Raw genomic sequence first — 17,119 nt, 5'->3', positions numbered from 1 at the left:
AAGGAAATCACTATCCAACTCTCCCAACTCTGTGTCTTAGTTGTGGTTTCTATTGTTGCAATGAAACACCATGACTGTAAAAGCAAGCTGGGAAGGAAAGGGTTTGTCTTCTACTTCTGCATCACTGTCCATCATTGGAGGAAGTCAGGACAGGAACTCACACAGGGCAAGAGCTGGAGGCAGGAACTGATGCAGAGGCCATGGAGGGGGGCTGCTCACTGCCTTGCTTCTCCTTGGCTCAGCCATTCCTTCTTTCTTATAGCACCCAAGACCACCAGCCCAGGGGTGGCCCCACCCACAGTGGGCTGGGCCCTCCCCATCAATCACTAGTTGATTTCAGGCTTACCTGCAGCCTGATCTTATGGAAGCATTTTCTTAATTGAATCTCCTTCCTCTTTAAGGACTTTAGTTGACATAAAACTATCCAGCTCCCTGTGTTTCAAGAACAATTGCGGAGAAAAGACTTGGTATTTCATACAAGCAGCTCTTAGGTAGACAAGATAATCTCTTAATTAGCAACAAAAACTGTCTACTTCCTGCCCCAACCATGTACTGTTGATAAGCTGTGGCCTGGAACCAGTTCTGAAGCTTCTTTTCTTCTCTGTCCTGGTATATAGTGTTGTTATGCTGATTTGAGAGTTGGTGGTGCTAATCACTTTCTGACCTCTTATTCAAAGTCTAGACTGCAGATGTGCAAGCCTCTCCTTAATTGTTTTTAATTGTTCTGTTTTGGTTGAGGAAGCTAGAATAATAACAGGAGGATTCAGAGCCCAAAGACTATGAGACTTTGATTTTTGTTGCTGTTGTTGCTTAAAGAGGTTCATGAAACGTTTTATAGCATCTTCTTGTCAGCATCATTAGGTCTGTATCTCTCGATGCAAATCCAACCTCCTCCAGCATACAGGAGGAGAAGCCTCAAAGCATAGGGGGATTTCATGGGAGGACTAGATGTGACTCTGCACACCTCAGGGCTCGAACGGTCCCGGCTGGTAAATATTTGACCTCCTAAACAGAATTGTTCCTCCTTCCTTATGAGCAATCTATATCTGAAAGCCAAGCCCTGTCTAAGTGCAGAAGAGAGACCGATTGCCTGGGAACGCAACAACAGGTAGTAGGAGCACAGTCAGTCTCCCCTTGGGATGACTGTGCACACTTGTTATGATATTGTTATTGAACAACCATTATTCAGTCAGACGCATTTCTTTAAATTACATTTCTGGGAACAAGGAACTGAGGAATAGCATTAGTTTGCTAGGTAATAAGCTGAGGTGCGAATGATGAATTAGACTGGGAACCAAATGACTCCTTCCTAGTGTTAGAAACTCCCCATCTATTCAGAGACCTTTGGAAGAAAGACACTAGGGGAGGAAATACTACACAGGAGTCCTGCTTGTCCATGTAGCCTCTGGGGAACTTCTGTCCCTTGGATTCAAGTATTTTTGATTGAGGTTTTTTTTTTTTTTCTAAGTTGTTTGTGATTTTTAAAGCTAGCTCATACATTTTATTGTTAAGCAGTGTGACATCTCAGCCTGAATCACACTGGAGTTTGTGTTCCCTTCCTCTGAAACCACTCAGTTCCCTTTATTTGCTCTTCCTAAGCCTATGAGAGGCTTCTCTGAGAAGCGCATTTTAATATTTAGATCAAACAGCGATTGGAATACATTAATGCCCAGTGGGTCTGAAAACAGCTGCTGAGCCTTCTTCTCCCTGCTGCTCCAATTAACACATGCAGTACACTCAGTAGGCAAGAGGGCTGAACATATGGGTGAAACCACTTCGCAGATCACACTAGTGTGGCTTGCCGGAGAGCCGAAGGGTTAACCAGCCTTCCCGTCTCCCAAACCGCAGCTTTCTAGGAAGTTTCCCACACTGTGGCTGTGCTTTGAGCAGAGGAATGCTAATAGGAGTGGGTAGGCTTAGCAAGTGGGCAAAGCCAGGTCGTCCCTAGTTTGGTTCAGTCCATTGACTAGCGCGCTACCCCGCCCCCCTGCCCGCCTGGTGATGGAGGTGTTGGGTAGTGACATTTTAGCGCCAGGACTCCTCTTACTTCCAGCTGAATATTCTGAACTTTTGTTTGGAAACAAGTTGAAGTCCACAGCTTTGCTGTTTTATTTTGTTTTTCCTCCCCTCTTTATCATCTTACTTTCTTTCTCTGCCCCACCCATCCTTTAAAAAAAAATAGTAGATTTGACAGTTTCTTAGGCTAAATGAGAAGTCTTCCCCAAGCTACTCCCACGTCATCGCTGTTGTGTTTTCTCTGGCTGTGGCCAAACTCTCAGCCTTGATGGGCACAAGGAGAAAGGCTGGAGGGTAATGTGTCCCGGTCCCCCGGCGTGGTGAGGGTCATTCATGCTCCACCGGCTTGCAGAGCAGCTGGGCTGTGCGCTCTGCTGCTGGCTGCGCCGCCTCCGCCTTGGTCATGGACCGCTTCCTGGGATTTGTCAAGCAGATTCGGAGATCTAGGAGAAGAAAGGGGAAAAAGTACCGGCCCGAAGAGGATTACCAGGAGGGCTATGAGGATGTCTATTACTACGCTTCGGAGCATTTTCAAAGTAAGCGCTTCCCTTCACCCTCCTCCCCTCCTGGTCCTTCTCTCGCGCCTGAGCTAACAATAAACCTTGCCTGCTTCTTTACTCTTAGACGCAAAAGACTTTCCAGATAGTGTTCTGTGGAGTGCTAGATCCATCGTGCTTGATTTGTTGCGTGTATGGCCACCGGATCATACCTAGATGCTATTACCAGTGCGGGTCTACACGGAGGTTAAGATTGTAGGTGTAATCGATTATTGTTATTTTAAGGAGCCTTTCGAAAGAGTATCTTGTAGGTGGCTAGAATATGTTCTGTTGCAGTTGTGATTTCTTTTCAATCATTTCGTATGCGTGTGTTTTTTTCTCTCTTTTCAAGAGAGAAGGTTGGTTTGTTTGAAAGTCATTGTTCGTGTTGGAGTTGATGCTTATGATTACCGCTCAGAGTCCCAACTTCTGGACAGATACCTGTGATGAAATATGTGCTGTTTATACATGGAAGTGCAAATGCTTCTCTCTGATGCATGTTGGCAATCTTGTTAGTTAGGGGAACTGGCTTGCTGTCAGGTAGCAACAGCAATACCTGTATAATAATAATAATAATAATAATAATAATAATAATAATAATAATAAAAAATAACCACATGGAGACATTGGTAAATTGACTTTATCGAAGGACTAATTTTTTTCTTGTGCCTGTCAGGGCTCTAGGTTCCTAGAGAGGCTTAGACAGGTCCCTGTAGATTTAAAATACCCAGAAATGCCTCAGGGTGAAGAGAGAATGCATTTCCCTGCCAAGATCACTGGGTTTATGTGCCCAGAAGAAGGGGGGGGGGATGCGAGAGCTATGTCTGATCTACATTTTAAAAATTAAAAATTATTCCTTATCTTCTTGAGCAAGGATCTTTATGAACTTGAGCCCAGATCCCATTTCCCCTTTCTGGCCTTTTGAAGTCTGATCGTGACTGTGTTGTATTTATACCTATTGAGCATTATCTAATAAATAATTTAGCTCCCAATTTCTGTGGCACTGAAAGCCAGGGGAATTATTTCTCCGTGACATCCCCCTGCTGTGATTGATGGAGGCTGAGGGGTGAAAACTCACTCACGTGGTGACAATAACACAGTCATGCAAATTGTAATCCTTTGATATTTGCCTGAACAGTAGTGCTAGAATGTTCTTGCAGTGTGTCCTCTGGGTTCTGGTTCGGAGGTATTTTCATGTTATAATGCTTTTTCATGAATAATCTATTATAACAGTAGCAACAGTCTATACGTCCTAAATTTAGCTTCCCAGATATATCCTCAAATTTAACTAAGATTTGTGGCATATATATCTCCAGCTTGCATGAGGAGGAAGTCTGAAATGTGGAAAGTGGGGCGAGAGCTTCAGAAAATTGCTCGGGCCGGTATTCCGAGAATGCTTTTCTTGATATCAATACACACCAAGTCTCATCCACACCCTCTGTGATTTGCACTATGCTGAGTGTGTGCACAAACTGACTCAAAATCTCCCAAATGTGGTCTGCTCATGTTGCTGAGGTTTTTCATGTTTAAAATAAATTTGCTGGAAAGCATGTCAGCCAGGAAAAGGGTTTTCCAAGAACAGCATAAAAAGATGATATAATGAAGGAGGTGATCGCCAATCATCAAGTTCAGAAACTCGGAGAAAACCTCGCTTTATCTGAGTCATCAGGGTTGCGCTAAAGATAAGATGCTAAACAGCCAGAGGCTTTGCCTTTACACCTGAAAATAGCAATCATGGGCTTCTCCAGAAGCACCCTTTCTTTATGTGAAGAAGCCCTTGAAAACTTATGGACCTAGCTGGCTGTTGGGTCCCCAACTTATCAAACATTAAATAGCCAGAGCTTTTGCAAGAAGGCATGTCACAAAACATAGTAACGTCACAGTGCATCTTTGGTTCCGGTGTCAGGGCCTCCCTGAATTGGGCAGAGGGGATTCCACCTGTATTTTACTGCTTTGGAAAAGCATACAGAGCAAGCTGACTCTTAAAGCTAACCTTCTCACATGGGAAATACATCCAAATTCAATTAGTTCTGTATCGTTATCTATCTCAATTAGTCTTTGGTATAAACTGGAAGGTTATATTCCACGTACTTCCTCACATGGGGAAAAACTCCGTTTACATTAAGTCTGAGAGCATGGTAGAATTTATTGATGACTTACACATCTTATTTAGTGATGCCACTGATTTAAAAAAAAAGCTCACTAATTTCATAAGAAATTTATCATATGATAATGAATGAATGAGCTAGTAAGGACTTTCCAGAAAATACACCCCCCAATTCTTCCCTCTATAGTACAGTCTCAAGGGCTTCCTGATAGATCTTATCCTAAATGATGTATCTTCCTTTCTGGGTTCTAATTTAGAGTTTCTTCATCTTCTCCTTTATCTTAGATGCCCCTCAGTTATCATATTAAATGCCCAATATCGAATTAAGATATTAATAGGGCCAGATGCTGTGATATAAAGATTGCTCTAGAAATGGATGGTTTCCCTGCAACCCTGGTTAGAGAAAAACTGGGTTTTAACAGAGATGATGTTAGGCTGGTTTGGGTTTTTTAAGAATAATCTCTGTGTATTCATTTGTACCCACACAGGCAACTGTGTGCAAGTGGCAGAATGAGATATTTTATTAAAAGCTGCCTTTGCCACTTATCGATGCTTTCGTCACTTTCAAGTTGGAGTTTTAAGCAAACAAGACAGAAGCCTGAGGCAAACCAAGCACCCCTGAGTTTTAGTTCATAAAAGCTGATACAAGTATCTTCATTTTTAAGGATGGTTCTAAGTATAAAATATAAATTTATACCTTAATTTCTATAATAATTCAAGTTAAAAAATACTGAACAGGCAGCCCATAGCATCTTGCTATGTTGTCCAGGTCTGTTTCCAGCTCCTGGGGTCTAGAGACCCTTTGTCCCAGCTTCTAGAGTAGCTGATACCAAACTAGAGTGGCCTTAGATAAAGAATTAGACAAGGGATTTTAACTGGTTTTTAAATCAAATAATCCTCCTGACTATTCCAAAGGAGCTAAGTAGCCAATGGATTTCTTTTGATTAGGAGCTATCAAAAAGTGGTTCTTTCTATCAAGATCATGATTTATCACTGACTATTAAGGTATTTGGGAGATGTTTTGATAACCCAGAGAGTTCTGAGTATATTGATCAATCTTAGAGATCTTCCATTTAAGTGTACCTTCCACGGAGCAGTTTCCTCTGGAAATTCTTGCCTAGAAAAGTTGAGTGTTTTTCTTTAAGAAAAAGTTGACTCCATTACAGAAGCGTCATAAATTGAAGTATACCAACACTCTAGAGCTAGACCCTAAAGTCTCACTGCTTCTTACCCCTCTAAATATTCATTCTTGTGATTTTTTAAAGGTTCTGATTGCTCATGCTTGTCTTATCTGCTATATAATATAAATGTCCAATCCTATTGCTGTGTATATTTTTATCTCATACAGGATAATATTCAGGATATAAGGCAGACAGGGAATATTGTATTCATTCCCTTTGGACTGTTCTTAGCTGTGATAAAAACCTGGGCTTGCCACTGTCTATCTGAGGAACTATTGGAAGGCAGGAACCTTTCTCTCTTCCCGCATCTCCAGCCCTGGCACCTTTTCCAGGTGCATCATGGTATTGAATTAGGCATGGGGTTCCTCCATGGTAACCGGCCTCCTGGGTTTTCATCTTAACGCACCTGTGTACCGGAACAAAGCTGTGTGTGAAAACTGTGCCTGGCAGTGTGTCGTGATCACTAGCTTCTCCTCCTGAGGTCACTTCCGGTGAAACAGTAGAAAGCAGAGAGCATGGCTACCAGGTGGAGCTTTTGAAGCGAGATCATTTGTATTGACACATTATCTTCATTTGTTTCCCTGTTCTTGCTTGCTTTTGCTGAGCTGCAGTTCTCATGCGCTGTGTGCGCATATTAAACCACTATAGCTGTCCTGTTTTGTTAAGCAATATATGCATGAGAAAGTCCTTGTTCAGGCAACTCAGGCTTCAAGTTGATTCAAATTCCATTTTTTAAAAAAATGCTTAATGTATTTGTTTAATTGCAAAGCATTGCATAGTATACTTCTCAGGGCACAAAACAAGTTTACAGCTATTTTCAGGCACTGAGAGATATGGGTGATTGACTTTTCATTTATTTGTTTGTTTGTTTTTTAAATCTGTGCAAAAGTTCCCTCTCTTGCCCAGAGGATTGTCAGCTGCTTAGGTCTCTCTCTCTCTCTCTCTCTCCCTCTCCCTCCCTCTCCCTCTCCATCCCTCTCCCTCTCCCTCTTTTCCTCCCTCCCTCTCCCTCTCCCTCTCCCTCTCTTCCTCCCTCCCTCCCCCTCTCCCATCCCCTCTCCCATCCCCCTCTCCCTCTCTCCCACTTCTCTCCTCCTCCTCCCCTCTCCCCATCTCCCCTCTCTCTCTCCCTCCTTTCCCCTCCCCCACCTCTCTGTGCCAGACAGAAGAAGTTGACGATGTGGGTATATCCTTTGGAAAGAGGCTAGCCTCTTCTGTAATTGGATAGGAGCTGAGTATGTAGTGTGTTTGGTTCCTTGGCCCTTGGGGGAAGAATGAAGAGGAGAATTGGGGGGAGGGGAGGGGAAGAGGCAAGGGCAGCTTAGCCATGTTAGCTTAGCACTGACATGTGGAAGACATTTGTTTCTATACTAAGAAACTGTGTTCATGAAACTGACAGACCTTGGATGTGAGATCCTGGATGACCCGAACCTTAGTCATACTTGGTTTGACTCAAGAAGTCTCTGAGGATTTGGAGAAACAATTATAAAGAGACAGGCTTTCTCAGGAAGAGGCATTTTGCTTGCTTTATTAACGCCCTCTTCATTTTTTTTCTTTTGAAAGAATTGCTTTCCATCCTCAGTGCATTTGTTTGGCTGAAAATTGATTGGCTGGCATATTCCATTTGTTGGGTATTTTATATCACCAGCTCTATCATCCCGAGCTGCATTTTTTTCCACATGAAATAATTTAAAGGACTAGTAAACTCAAAGGTACTTTAGAATCTATGCTGTCTAACCTGAGTATTTCTTACATGATAAATAACTAAAATGCCCCACAAGTTAAGTGATTCGCGCAGTCCCAACTGATTGTGCGGTCGCCACAAAATTGAGATTAGGTAGTATATTCCTTTACTAGGTGTTCTCCTATCTATTACCCTGTGCATATAGTTTGGCTCTCTGGTAGCTTTTCTGGTTTATGCATGTATGAGATAGAGACTTTGCATGATGAATTGTTTATCCTTTTAATTCTGAGTCACCTTAGTTGCTAACTTTATAATTGTTAAAGTTAAAATTGTTAAAAGTCAAATCAATGTTTCATTTATAGGTGTTATTGAGGACTGGTTATGATTTGGTGACTCAAAACCTCCTTCCTGCATCACGTCCCACCTGTCCTGAGGCTTGCAAACACAGCGGTTGGTCATTGACTACGTCTGTGGGACACTTATGTTAGCACAGTTTCTCTGAGAGTAATAGAATCTACTAGTTTGGACTTCTTTTGGTAAGGTCTGCTATATGGTGTAGAAAATTCTTCAACACCCCACCATAAGGAAAGACAGCTTTTGTTAAAACTTCCCACTGTGAGCATGCTTAATCCGAGGCAAGGACTGAGCACTGTGGGAACCTTTGCTGCTTCTAAACAGCTGCAGGTTATAGAATGGGTCGCGGGCACAGTCAGTAGTAACACATTAGAAGTTCAGAGTCTGTATCCTGACCAGTAACGATAGACGGCAGTGAGTGTAGCACACTCAGAGTCTGTCTTCCCTCTGCTTACATTCTCCTTGCGTGGGTGGAGCACGTGGCATATGGAGGTGAGTAACTTCTTCAATGCTATGTTGCCTTAACTCTACAAACTCAAAAACTGGGCCCACATCCCATGGGGCTTTTTTTTTTTAACTTCCTGTTCTTTTTCTTTCTCCCTTTTGTGTTTGTTACTAAAAGACAACCAAGCTTTTCGGTTGTTTAAGGAAAAGCATGAGTGTTCTTTGTCTGCATGGTACACTGGGCACCTGTTTGTCCTTCTTGAAAGTATTTTTGCTACTTGGGAAAAGAGCAGTCTTCAGTACTCAAAACACTTCTGTTTCTACCCTAGTTCTGTCATTATTGGTTGATCAAATCTGTTGTGATTACGATATGTACTGTTCATCCTGTGGGCATTGGTTTAGGGACAGGCACACAGAGCAGACTGGGCCCAGCACAATGGTCCACCACTTGGGAATTTGTAAATGGAACCGGATGGCACCATGCGTGGAGAGGCCACCTGTGGGGTCAGCGAGTGGGAAGGAAGCAGCAAATACACATAGTAGAGGGGAAGCAAGTTCTCCGTGGCCACCCAGATTGCCCAGAGGTCTCGGAGTGAGGAAGGGTTAGACCTAGAAGCAAAGCTTGTATTGGCTAATTCTAATCCAGGAGTGCTGGACAGTTTTTTTTTTTTACTTTGAAAATGTGATTATTTTTTTTCACTTAATAGCGATAAGTACCAGAAATGAAAAGAAACTATATGATTTTCGTGACAGTTCTGTCTTCTATATAGATAGAAATCGTAATGGGTCTGAGTCACTGTGTCGTTAGATGAACCGTCAGGATCTTTATACTTCTCAGTGTCTCATTTGTCCAAGGAGACACACGCTCCTGCTGCAGGACACTGAAGACCTGGGGACATGCAATGACTGATGAGTCTAGTCAGTAGCCTATGTCTCACAGGAGTGCCCACAGCCCACACACAGCTATGCAGAGAGAGGCTACCAAGGGGGTGTATTTAGGCAGATTACATTTTCATTTAGCCGATCTGCTGTTCCCCATTCATTCACCCTCCCCAGTTTCCTTTAAGAGCTGAATCCTGCTTAGAAGAAATCACACAAATACCCCCACACAGCTCTCCCCAGACAATCTACTCTGAAGTTGGGATGTGGGTGGAGACTCCATCGCACCAGTGATTTTGGATCTGCCAAAGAAGTGACAGAATTCTGTTCTGTTATCCAAAGTTTTATGTAATCTCAAAGTCAAAAGCAGCATCCATCTGTAAAGCCTGGTTACTAGAGTCTTTTGATTAAAACTGAATATAAGTTATTGGGTCTACAAATGAATGAAGATAAAATTTAGGTTCATTTTAAATACTAAACCTATGCTGGTGCATGGTGTGGAAATCTTTTGAACTGATGTTTCAGTATTATGAAGTTAAGGATGAGTACATTCGTAAGACATATTTTATATAGTATAAATAAGAAATGCTTATTTTTCTCCTCCTCTTTCTCTTCCATGCTGGGACTGTGGTTTACAGATGCTAGGCAAGTACTTTATCAGTGAACTGCATTCTTAGCTCCTAATTTTTGCTGTTGCTATTTGGCAGCATGTCTCAATGGTCTTGTAACACAAGCAAGCTTGCTTTGAACTTTCTACAGTGGGCAGGGTTGCCTTCAGCTCACAGTCTTGATGTCTGTGCTCCATCAGTGTTGGAATTAGACGTAGGTGCCTTCATACCTGATTCTTCATTTCCTATCTTCCCAAGAACAGAAGAACTGGACAGGGGCTGTGGCATATAACCACACTGGAGGAATGATGGGGTAATGGCTTTCTACATCTTAGGTGTGGTTTTAACTGGCACTGCGGAGGGACAGGAGCATTGAGTTTATGGAGATGATTCAGTCATTTCTATACCTCTAGCAGATATAGGTTGAATATCTCTAGCTTCCTAAGCCAAAATGCTCCAAAATCAGAAATCTTTGAGTATCAGCATATCACCACCTATATATAGAAACTTGGGTACTTAGCCTCATATGGCATGTCACAGTCAGGACTGCTAGCACACTAAGGATACTGTCGAGTAGTGAGAGACTATATCTTAAGCAAAGTTATCCCTCTCTGAGAAAAGGATATGAACTGCTGCTGAAGAGACTGGATGCCTCGGTCAAGCTTTGAGAGGAGGCTGGGGAAATTAGAAGTGTGTATATTCATTTCCAGCCATATTTCTCTTGCATTCTGAATAGATTGTTTTCTTAATGTTTATTTATATGGTCAATGTTTTGAAACTCAGAATGCTTTCCTAGCAATAATAGAGTAAGAATGGGGAAAAAATAAATTCAAAAGGCTTGACCATACACCTTAAAAGAAGTTCACTAACAGGAAAAACGAAGTGGCCAAAGGGGAACCGAGTTCCTGGATAAAACCTTTGTCTTGCTGAAAAAGTAGTTCTGTAGTTGTCATTCACATATGGAAACCTTCTGTTTGCCCAACATTACCACGTTAGGGTCACAAAGTAAAGATATGCTTTACTGGAATGAGAACACGGTTGACTCCTCCTAGACAGTGTTGTCATAAAACTGAGACCCGAATTCTCTATATCACTAAGCCCAGTGCTCAGGCAAAAACTGCCCTTGTCACAAAATCAGAGAATACTGATGTTTGTGATTGCTTGATTGTTTGTTTTTATATCAATTGCATATATCAAACTCCTCCCTAGTCTTTGAATTCATTATACTATAGAAAATGTTAAGGTTTATATGTGTTCTGGGCATGCTTCTTTCCAGACACAAAGCCAGGTTGTTTATACCCCATTCTACCACAGTCTTCTGTGCCTAACAGGGAATTGAGCCTCGTGCCTGACCATTGTTGATAACATCTCTAGCAATATGTATAGATAGAGAAACCTGTTGTTTACTGGAATATCCATTATTTTCTCAATGTTTGTTAAGTATGATTCATCTTTACTATTTAAAAACATATCCAACATAAGATAAAAGACAAATTTTTTCTGATGATTGTCTAAACTGTTTTTCATGAGATGCATCTAAGCAAGGAACTTAAAAATCTATGGCCAACTTCAGCCTTGTGGCCAATGTTTTGAGAAAGCAGGTGTCTCTGATTGCTGCTGAGCTAGCTGGCCTTGTGCTTTCATGGTGTGTTCCTGTTGGCCATGGTATGTGGCTCATAAATTTTCAAGTGTAGGAAATAGAACTTGATTTGTGAAGCTCTGCCTGTGAGATTGAATCAGATCCATGTCAGATGAAGCCAGTGTGCAGCACCGAGAGTGGCTCATGTCACATACTGCCAGTGTAGACTATGAAGCCAACGTGCAGTCTTGGTGATCTTCAAAACACAGATGCAGGTGGACAGAGCTGCAGTCAAGGTTGCTACAAATGAGTCTACTTTTGGCTAAGCAGTGTTTTTGTAAACTGTAAACTGATCTGCATGCAAATAAATGAACTCATCAAGTCTCTTTTTAAAGTGGCTGTGATCATGAGACTTTGAAAATGTATAGCTGTTTACTTTACCCTGCCTGTAATTGTGATCATTTTATGGGGACAACTGCCCAAAGTTGGGGTGAGACATTTAGGTACTAAGAAGCTGGTGGCAAATTTCTTCTGTATGGGTTTGTGTGGGGCGTTCATAGCACCAGAGAACTACTGTTTATGGCTGGTTTTATCAACCTATGTAAAGCTTTTATGACTTACAGGACAAAATACCACCTTTATTATAAAAATTCTCAAAGCTTTGAAGGTAGATGTTATTAGGACCATTATGCAGATAATGAAATAAATCTTAGAAGTATGGGAACTTCTAGTCCAGCCCTCTGATTTTACAGTTAACCCCGACATAGAGATTGCTCAGTGATTATGTTTTTAGATTTCAAGAGAAGACACAACTCAGTGAGCTAGGAACAGCCCTGAAGGAAGCAGTTATGGGTATAATTCTGCAGCATTTGTAACCTCCTCCTCCCCCATGCCCAACTCATGGCTTCAGGGGTTGCCTGTAGGTGAAGCTCCTTACATTGAGCTCTCTCTCTTCTAATGGATGAATTTGAGATTTCCATATGTGGTTGTGTAGTACATTGCACCTACTACATTGTTTTGTGAATGTGTGTACATATACACACAAAACACACATAGAAATACATAGAAACATGGACACACACACACACCCCTTTCTTGCAACACTGTCAGTTTCAAACTTCAGCACCAAGGACAGTGCCTCTGCCATCAGTAGATGCTTCTTGCTTCAAAGCTGGAGAATTGGATATATTGTGTTATTTACTTCACACAGTAACAGTTTACATAGCAGAGTGATTACAAGGTTTAGAAAGTGGTGCTCTGACTTGAAGAGAGTGAGCCCTCCATTTACACTGTTGTGATAACAGTGTCTCCTTTCCCTATTCCACAACTCCTAACCACAGAGCCCTTTGCCTCTCTCCCTCTAGGCGCTGTTCAAAGGCTCCTTCATGCTTGCAACCTCAAACCACCAGTTAGGGGGCTCCAAATTAGCTCGGAAATAATCCCAAGTGTCTGCAAACAAAAGGTGCACTAGCAGCTGCAGTTAGTCATTTTGTGACAATGTCATCCTTTCTGCCCAGTCTTGTTCTTCCATTTGTCTCAAGTTAGCTCGTGCATTGTGTAGGACTATTTGAATACAATGTTTATATGACTCCTGTTGTTATTTAATCTCAAGTTAGAAATTGAGAACTGATGTCTCTAGTTTACAACACGTTTGGTGGAGATTGGGACTTATCACCAATATGATCAATTCATTAGTCCTGGGGTGAAAGCACTGACTGAGCTCTTTGTATAATCCTCCAGCAGCACAGAACCAAGAACTAAGAAATTTAAAAACAAGTGGTCATATGAGCATCAAAACACGGATGTGCTTTGTATCAGTGAGACCTAACACTCAATTATTAAAAGTGAAATATTCTAAGACCTATGCATCTGTGTGAGCAATAATGACACTGGGACATAAAAGAAGCCTTCCTGAGACTGACTTAGGGGTCACAAATGTTAGCTAACATGAGAATGGGGAAAGTAACATAGACGTTATTTCATATCCCTTCATTCATATCCCCTGTTACTAAGTTACACATGAGTCATACTCTTCCCACCCACAAGCAGGATAAACACCCACATACCAAGTTTACTGATGGGACATATTTCTCAAGTGGAGTGAAATTATTCACAAGAGGCATAAGTGTTTTGAGTGAATATTATTCTGAACCTTAACAACGCTGATCAAGGAACTGTTTGTGTCATTATATATCAGTTATACTATGCAGGCTAATCTTGTCTTTGCCCACATGACTTCTGAGTGTGTTGCAATGGTCCCAGGCACGAGCTATATGATTTTCTACATTTGGAAGGCTCTGGCTTTTATGCTCTTGCTTTACCTACTTAAAATTGAATGTTTCCCAAGATATCAATACTTCATTGTTGTGGATGGTCCTGGTGGTGTTTGTATGTTGATATTAATTCTGCTCTCCTGGGAGGGGATCCAGACAAGGAGTGAGTTATACTCAGGTGACTTCTTGTGAACCAATCTCCTAATGAATAAAGGTGCCAATCACTGGGGAGTAGGTGGGACTTCCGGGTTAGAGGGGAAGAGAGGAAGCAAGAGAGAGGTCCTTTTGGATGGGATAGTATGAAGACAAGATGTAGCTACAAGTGTCTCACAGTTTCAATGGGATCCCGAGGATCCGCCACCAGAGGATTTAGATTTAATATGGCTTATAAATTAGGATATTAGTTGTTGCGCCCAGTGATTGAGTTATCCTTGTTTCTGAACTAAGTTTGTGTGGTGTTTTCCTTCACGTGGTAGGAGAGAAAGGTACAGCAGCAAAGTGTGGGTTTGCCTGATGGGTACCACAAAGCCTGTAGAAGTATCAAAACATGGGGCTGGCATGGGGCTGACCCTCCAAAGGGAACCTAGTGAGCTGGGTGGAGACGTTTCAGGAACTCCTGGCCACAGAGTCTCCACACCACCAGCCCACTGGGGCAGCCCACCGAGGCAGAGAGTTGCCTGCACAAGTATGAGAACGTGCCAGTTCATTTTTTAAATATTTTCCAGAACACTTCATTAATATGTTAGCTACTTTTTACTTTCAGATATAACAGCTAACCTTAGAAATTATTTGTTATGACTTGGAACATGTAACATTGTGTCTCTCTCCTCTCATTGGAGAATCAGTTCTTTGTAAAGATACTAGGTAGGGTCTCCATTCTGTTTGATTCTTTCACATTCTTTATTTTTCCATATTTTTCTGACTATTAGGCATGAATGTTAAATTGATTAGATCCCTCCACCCTCACTTGTTCAGAATGCTCTTAACTTCTTTCTTTAGATATCTGCTTCCCGGATATTACCAGGTCTCTCAACTCTTTGTCTCCCTTGAAAAGTCGGCCTCCCAGATTTGGCAGTGTTCACTCTTAGCTCCAGTAGACCATCTGTGGTCTTCACACCTCCATTGTGCTCCTGACATTGTTGGATGCAAAACCCTCTCTAACTCTGGTGGTTGGCTACATTACAGACTTAGGGGTTCCAGTCTTAGCTGGACTCTCAATGAATCATCAATCATTTGTCTTTATCTCCATTCTCAGTCATTCCCTTTCCAAAACCGCAACTCTCTTCCCCTCCTGTTGTTCCACACATGCTCAACTGAAGATATATTTCTGGGTTCTTTTTATTCACATTTCCTACTTTCGTCCATCTCGTTTTCTTGATATTTCAAGTTCATGGCTTTTACTCTAATCGTCAACACTCAAAAGAGGTTTCTAGTTAACATTTAAATAATTGAATGTTGGCTTGTGACTCTCTGTATCTCATACCTACCATTCCATCAAAAATCTTCCGGGAAAGATCACCAGTGTGCTGTGATTTAAAGCTTCGTGGCATTTAAGATTTCCTTGACTTCGTCTACATTGTTATAGGATTGACAATGATGCTTCACCCTGGTCCTTATTCTTGCATCTGTGGCTCAATCCTTCATGATTCCTTTTTTCTCTGATCGCCTTTACCCTTGAGGCTTCATCCACATTAACTTTCTCTGCTGTTCTGAAATTCAGGTTCTACTAGGATTCTTGTTTGATAAACTCTTCCTGTCCAACCTCATCTTCTTCTTTTTGGTTTGTTGCTACAGTTGAGCTCAAAATCTGTGTCTCTGACTGTCTTCTGCATGCTCAGATTTCAGTTTGTTCCAAACAAAATTAACAACTCAATCTACAGCCTAACCATGTTTCTTCCACATATCTGCCCCATCTTTTGGAGTGGAAGGCATTGCCTGACTTTTGGCAAACGAAGACTGGATAATATATTCCTCATCCCCTGTATTTTCTATTTCTTCTATTATAGTGTGTCTATTTTATCTACTTTATACCTTGTATTCCCTTGGTATCCAACTAGCCCAGAGTTAGAGCTTAATAAATATTTTAATTATATTTTATACCACACCAAAGTGTAGACAACTAGAACAGAACTTGATTCCAAGGGACAAATCTATCCTCAACTTTGATGTGTCTATTAATATTTAGGCCTACTGGAAAGATACTTAGCAGTTTGCAATGCCTTGAGGCAAAAAAATTTCTGAGGTGTAAAGTATGCTGTTAGAGTTCGATTCATGATTTTGACCTTGTTCGTTAAAAGCAAAGTGGGCAACTTGAGTCTCAAGGACCTGCATAGCTGGAAATATTAGCCTGGTGCCCAGAATTCAATAATAATGGATTGTTTCCTCCATAGCAGCTTATTGTTGATATCTTTGCCCTAAAAGGAAGTTAATTATTCTTACTTGTGCATTTTTATTAAGAGATCTGCTATTTGGACTAGAATATTGAGTTGAAGTACAGTGACATATTGAAAATATGAAAAATAAGGTGTTTTCAGTGATCACAGAATGTTATTTCTATGATTCACTAAGAATATCACAGGAGGCAGTAGAGGGGGCAGTAGATCCAATGCGAACATTTAATTGATTCTACATAGGGGCTTTAAACACTGTTTAAATTTAATGGTCAGGGAAAATCCACTTTTCCCAGAGCATGGCTTCTGCTGTTTTCAAACATTATTAATTGACCAAGATGCTTAGAATTGTCCATGAGATCTTAACTCACCTTCTCTATAAATAACAGCCAAGATTGCATGGCAAAGAATAAGTTCAGACAGCTGTGTAAGAGGCTCATTTATATTCAGAGAACCCATTCTGGTTGCAGGTATTAAAAGACATGGTGGAAACAGTTACCTTAGGTTACTGATTTCAAATTTCAGGTAATGTTTGAATAGATACTGAAAGTCAACCCCCTATAAGCTAGTAAAGAGCAAATGAATTACGGCCTGCTTTCTACCATTTTCTGTTGAGCCTGCGCAGTATAGGTTTGGTAATGAGCACAACAGTACTCATAGTTTCGATTTTAGAATGTAACAAATGCTTCATACACATTTTTCACTGGTAGCACTACTAGTAGTCTTAAATAAGGCAACCAGCTTCCACCATTGGTATTTTTGTAGATGGAAATGACAAAGTATTAGAAATAAATGAGACGTCATCCTAGGAGGGATTCTAATAACAGAATCCCATTGACTGTGTATCTTGTAAAAGGCAGGGATTTATTTCTTACTTATAAAGTCCAAGATCAAGGTTCGAGCCAGCTTGGAATCCGACGAGGGTCTATTTCTTATAGGCACTATCTTTATGCTCATTTGGACAGCTTGCTGGGGAAAGGTCAAGAGAGCGCTCTAGGGCTTCTTTTAGAATGGCATGTCTAGAGTCACAACTGATGAGACAGATGCACCCATTCTGATCCACCAGCT

The 17,119-nt window shown here is 41.4% G+C and overlaps 1 protein-coding gene across 3 annotated transcripts in view; it reads left to right on the top strand.

The window, feature by feature from the left end:
* Positions 1-2,419: 2,419 nt before the first annotated feature.
* Positions 2,420-17,119, top strand: part of Grip1 (glutamate receptor interacting protein 1) — a 386,557-nt gene continuing 371,857 nt past the window's right edge. For all 3 annotated transcript variants that reach the window (XM_052165139.1, XM_052165137.1, XM_052165136.1), the window contains exon 1: positions 2,420-2,552. In XM_052165139.1, coding sequence (XP_052021099.1) covers positions 2,420-2,552 — 133 coding nt within the window. The remainder of the gene's footprint in view (positions 2,553-17,119) is intronic.

This window comes from Apodemus sylvaticus, chromosome 20 (assembly GCF_947179515.1).
Source record: "Apodemus sylvaticus chromosome 20, mApoSyl1.1, whole genome shotgun sequence".
Lineage (NCBI taxonomy): Eukaryota > Metazoa > Chordata > Mammalia > Rodentia > Muridae > Apodemus > Apodemus sylvaticus.
Note: the sequence above shows the minus strand (reverse complement) of the source record. Positions and strands in the feature narration are given on the sequence as shown.